Source organism: Poecilia latipinna, unplaced genomic scaffold (assembly GCF_001443285.1).
Source record: "Poecilia latipinna isolate Pla-1442-1.1 unplaced genomic scaffold, P_latipinna-1.0 Scaffold31, whole genome shotgun sequence".
Classification (NCBI taxonomy): Eukaryota; Metazoa; Chordata; class Actinopteri; order Cyprinodontiformes; family Poeciliidae; genus Poecilia; species Poecilia latipinna.
In genome coordinates this window covers 141,295-147,181 of record NW_015112647.1, presented here as the reverse complement: position 1 = coordinate 147,181, position 5,887 = coordinate 141,295, and the positions used below count along the sequence as shown (strand labels likewise).

General features: G+C 33.5%; 1 protein-coding gene across 3 annotated transcripts in view; it reads right to left on the bottom strand.

Annotated features, from left to right (window-relative positions):
- nkain5 (sodium/potassium transporting ATPase interacting 5) overlaps positions 1-5,887 on the bottom strand; it is a 15,611-nt gene that overhangs the window by 4,350 nt on the left and 5,374 nt on the right. Inside the window, exons 2-5 of one of the 3 annotated variants that reach the window (XM_015040775.1) lie at positions 4,150-4,287; positions 3,204-3,284; positions 1,451-1,651; positions 985-1,042 (exon numbers count right to left, since the gene is read on the bottom strand). In XM_015040775.1, the coding sequence (XP_014896261.1) occupies positions 985-1,042; positions 1,451-1,651; positions 3,204-3,284; positions 4,150-4,287 (478 nt within the window). The remainder of the gene's footprint in view (positions 1-984; positions 1,043-1,450; positions 1,652-3,203; positions 3,285-4,149; positions 4,288-5,887) is intronic. The other 2 variants (XM_015040782.1, XM_015040790.1) reach the window with 2 other exon arrangements.

The window sequence follows — 5,887 nt, the reverse complement described above, 5'->3', positions numbered from 1 at the left end:
CTTTTGATTTAAAGGGGAAGTATGAAAAAAAACAATGTATTTTTTTTTTTGGGGGGGGGGGGGGAATCAGATTTTTGGGATTAAAGTCTGGATTCTGAGAAAAAGTCAGAATTTTGAGATTAATGTCCAAATTTTGAGATCAGTCAGAATTCTGGGAATAATCTACTGAGATTAAAACTCAGAATTCAGAATTTTGAGAGAAAAAAATTCTTAGTTTTAGGTTAAAGCCGTAATTCTGAGAATCCTCAGAAATATGACCTTAGTTTTCTGAGAATAAAACTCATAATTGTAAAAGAAACACAAAAAAACCCCTCATAATTCTGAGTTTAAAGTCATAATTCTTTTTTCAGTGGCCCTCTTCCTCTTTCACAGTGTCTTCCATGGCTGTGCAAAATACCCTTGAACCTTTTCACGTTTTCACGAATGAAATTGTAAAAAGTGCTGCGTGTGTTTGTACTCACCCTTTGTATTTTCTTGGCAGCTTACATAGATTGGCCAACTTGTTTGGGTTTATTATTATTGTTAATAGATACAGGCTGCAGTGAGTGTGGAAGGTCTGCATGCACCAGCTGACAGGCGTCACTTAACTTTTGTACGTTTATTTTTCAGTTTTCATGGGGGAGCAAAAATCTTTCTTAGAATTTTAGAGTAAAAAATAATGTGAAAAACATTTTATCTGCTGTCTGACTGCACCAGAGACTCTTTTTTTTCTCTGATAGAGTTTATATCCGAGAAAAAGAAAAACATGAGCACACGATGACCTGACTTTAGAGAATTATCCTTGAAGCAGTTTTATCTAAAACAACACCCCGACTCTTCAGTTCACCCACAGCAATAACAACAATTAACTAAGTGAAAGCTGGACAAAGTCAAAGTCAAAAGAAAATCATATAAAAGGAAAAAAGAACCAGGCAACAGAACAGATTCCTACGAACTACAGACATACTGAATGTAAAGAAATTATAGTAGGTTGTTTTTACGTACAGCTCTCCTCCTCTGGAAATCTGCTGACAGCATAACAGGAATAAACGACTCCCAGGAGCTGAGAACAAATTCAAGAACATCAAGAAAAAGGTTTCAAAGCTTCCTGCTTGCTTCAGATTTTATCTTTTAGCCAAAAAATAAAATAGCACATCACAATGTCCCAGGTGAATAAGTGTTTGCTGAATTTCTCTGTGAATTGTGGTATTTGAAAATAAACATAATAAAAAATACCTCCTTCTGTTTGTTGAGAAATCTAATGTTGCACAATACAATCAAAAACTGATTATTTGTGCAAAGGTTTATATTTTTTAAACTGAGGTGAACTTTAAGCTTCTTGTTTGTCCTTTAAACTTATTAATTAGTGAAGAGAGTAAATATTCAAAACCAAGTAAATGTGTTTGAGTTTAAATTTGCAGACCTGACAGAGAAAGTTTTGCTGTCAGTTTGTGTAACATGAGAGACTCACGGACAGAAGGAGCTGGGCGGCGCAGTGCAGAACCTCCAGGTACTGGTACTGCAGCCAGCAGCTCGACACCATGGTTAGCCGGGGGTTCTGGTGCTCGCTCCACCTGTCAGAGGCCTGGTTCTGACTCCGACATCCCGGCCCGTTGCTCTTCCACCAGGAGGAATGTGAGGAAACTCCCAGGGAGAGGACGTGGCTGTCCTGCAGCGAGACCAGGAGAAACGGACCCGGTCAAACCAAAGTCTCCTAAAGTAATGCTTTCTGAATGAGGTCAGCGCTGAGTCACGTGATTTTTGTCACTTAAGCATTAAAATGTGCTAAACTTTAATACTGTTCTGTTCAAATATAACGAGAATGGTCTTAATGCACAGCACATAAACCGATAAATGTAATAAAATAATTTTTATTTGGAAAGATTCAGATCCAGGATTGGCTTTTATATTTAACATAAAAAATATGAGAAATTATTTTTGAAAAACATTCACATTTCAAACAAAACAAATAAAAGATGATTGACCAAAATTATTATGTCATTAAAAAAAAACAAAAAAAATCCTGCTTTTGCCCACCGCACTTTCCAGTTTTTTGTTTGTAAAAAATGTTAGGAATTATGTATAATTTTCTTTCAACTTCACAGATGTGCACCACTTTGTGTTGATCTTTCACATAAAAGTCCAATAAAATATGTTCATATTTGTTGTTGCAATGTGACAAAATGTGGAAAAGGTCAAAGGGTATGAATACTTTTGCAAGTGACTGTAAATAAACTTGTAAAAGAAAAAAAAGCAGATTTTCTGATTCAAAACAGAACTTAATGTATAAATATTCTGACAAACCAAATTAGTATTTTTATTTTATTTTTTTCTCCTTCTAGGTCTGTTTTGCTAAGTGTCTTTTTTCTGTTAAGCCAATAAAAAAATCTATAAATAAATTACAATATTAATTAATTGAATAATACACTTGTACATAGAATTAAAAATAGTTCAACAACTAAAATGATAAAAATAACAAAAATGAAAACAATGACAGAACAATAAAATAATTTGAAATAAAAACTGAAAATACAAATAGACATTGTCTTCTATGCTAAAACAACATTAAGTTCCTGTATTATTTTGTACTGCGCAGTGGTGTCACTGATTATAATAAACAAAAGATGTAATAAAATAATATTTACATTTTTATTGTACTTTGAGAGTAATGTGAATAAAAAATTAACTAGAATAAATTATTAAACTCAAAAGAAAGTAAAAAATATCAGATTTAAGTGAAACCAAATATGACAGGAATATAATAAGCAGGAAAACACGATAAATCAGCACTAACATCAATATTGGCCGATATTAGTCATTTCTTAAAATATCGGTATTGGCCCAATAAATAAAAGTGGGTCATTATTAACAGCTGATCTTTATCTCCATCTTGTTGCCTTCTGATTCTGTAATCCCCCTCCTCCCCCCAAAGTGTTAAAAACTTACAGAAATAAATATAATGTTGGCAAATATTGTTGAATGTCCATAACTTCAATATTAAAATCAAATATTGATAGCAGCTCAAATTTTCAAACCCTAATAATAAATATTTTAAAGTAAATATTTAACATCTGATGACAGACAACTTTAAAACTTTAAAAGCATTTTTTGCATCTGTTATCAGCAGTGGATCAAAAGAGAAACAGATTTAAACACTGAGTTAATTAGAGACTTCAGTCACTACAGCCACCTCTAATTATCCGTCCTAAATAACCGGGCCTTACCTTCGAAAGGCCTCCCAAATCCAGGTAGAGACAAATCACAAAGACGTTCCAGCCAATCCACACAAACATCCACAGCAGGTACTGGGAACCAGTAACAGAAAAAACGATTCATTTCACAAAGACAAGAAGCAAAGTAACTGAGACAGAAGCTCCAGATTAGCGTTTCTCAAACTTTTTTAGACTGAGGCCCCCTTGAACCACATCACAAACACTAATGGACCACGTAGCTCAAAACTTAATAACACAAAATCTGAATATATACTACCTGGAGTGAAAATATTTGTCTCTTAACACACTTCTTATTGTTTTCTTTGTTCATCCAATGAGAGGGATGGTGCTGTTTTGTAAACGTGACGACAAAAACCATGAATACATAATAGAAAAATGGACTTGAGTTGATTTGGCAGAAACAGAAATCCTCTTCTGCATAATGAAATATAAAAATTACACCGATTTCTATCTCAATAGATAGAAATTATTGTATTCATTTGCAGGTAAATCATTAAAAAAATAAAAATAACAACAGCTGTGAGCAGAGAATCATAAGCAAGCAAAGTAAAAAACAAACAGTTCTAACCAATTGAGACTCGTTCACAGCTTAGAGCCGTTCAAAAGAATCGTACTGCTAGCAAACTACCAATTCAGCAGATACAACATGGCTTCCTCCGATTATAAGTTGTCTTGGCGTTGTTTTCTTTCCACTGGTATCTTAAGCAATTTTTTTTCTGAGTGACTCGGTTTTAAGCCACTTATCCATTATTATTTTTAAACACAATTTTTAGCTAAGCTAGCTGTGTACGTCGCACTCTGAGCTGACGTCACGGTAAAATGACAGACAACTTGTAAACAGGGTACTGCATGTAAACGGTCGTTTACATGCAGTACCCTGCGGACCGCTAGGGGGTGCCCGGGGGACGCAGTTTGCGAGAGAATTCTCTGGCGTTACCATGGTGACGTAGCGTGACTGGTACTGGATGGCCCCGAAAAGTCCCAGGATGACCACGATGATGTGGAAGAAGTTGACCATGATGGGAGCCCACTGGTAGCCCAGGAAGTCGAACACCTGCCGCTCCACCGCGGTTATCTGTCAGCAGGACAATAATTCACACTCTGTAGACTCTACAGTCCAAAAACTTTTACTAAAATAAGAGTAGTACTTCAACATATTTTTACTCAACTAAAAGCAAAACATATCTAAGGAATTACTCAAATCCAAGTAAGAAAGTATTTGGTAAAGATGCTACTCACGTACTGCTTAACTGATCAAAACATCAACCATTTAATATTTGAAGACAGATCCAAAAAGTTGTGTGGAAATGTTGGTATTTTAATGATTAAAATGATAATAATTCATATAATCAACAAAAATATAAAATAAAGGCAAAAGAACCATTTCTACAAATCCATTTCTTTCAAAATAAAACTTTAACAAAAACTGCGGCCGTGTGTCTGATGAATTATTTTAAATTTTTTATATTTTTTTAGCTTAAACAAGATTGTTGTTCATTCAGTGAAGTTACACTGTAAACACAGAAAATCTTGTCACATGTTTTGGTCCAGTTTCTGGTCCAAATACCTTAAAACATTTTAAATAAAACAAAACTAGTTTGCAAGTAACTGTTCAGCAAGATATACAAGTTTGTTTTAAGTAAATAAGTATTAATATTAATAGTAGTTTCACTTATAACGTGGGAAAAATATATAATGTTATAATGGAAATAATCTACCAGTGGAAGTAATACTTTTTAAAAATGATTATTAGGAATTATTGACTTAAAACAAGCTGAAAAGTTACTTTTAAGTTAGATTTGTTTAATTTCAAGTGTAAGTAATTTGCGCTAGAAACTAGATGTAAAAATACTTTTGAGTTTTTGCAGTGCACTCAGAGTGGGGCAGAGTACCAAAGATTTTACTTAAGTAAATGTAACTCGTAACTGCCAAACACTGATTCAGAGACAACAGACTTTACCAGAAACAAAATGTGCGGCTGCTGCACCCCATCATCATTATCGTCACTTTTGTGTGTGTGTGTGTGTGTGTGTGTGTGTGTGTGTGTGTGTGTGTGTGTGTGTTGTCCTGGCAACCGTGCCACTGGGGGGCGCAGCTTGGAGTGTGTGCAGCCTGGAGTCCTCTGAGGTCAGATGGGGGCAGGGTGGGAAACCGGGATGCTATTGTGTCAGGCTGCCTCAGCTTTTTAACAATTTATTATAAGGAGCAGAAAAAAGTCAATTAATTAGCAGGTTTTATTGAACCTGATGTCAGCCAAACGCAACAAACCTGGTGTTTTTAGCTGGAACTATTTTATTTATTTTTTTCAACTGTATTTATTTCAAATGTCTGTTTTTATTTCAAAAGGGCTTTTCTAAATATTTTTCAAAATATATTGATAGATGAACTAAAACTGCGGTAAAATAAATAATATTTTCACAAAGTAGAAATAAAAACAAATCAATATTGAAATTTAAGATAATCTTGTAATAATAACATATTATTCCAAAAATATGTATGGAAAGAAAACAAATTTAAAAAAAATATTTTATTTCCAGTCTTCAACATTACTTTCACATTTTCTATTATTTATATTTCATTTTTATCAGTTGTATAAATTTACAACATTATATATATATATATATATATATATATATATATATATATATATATATATATATATATATATATATATA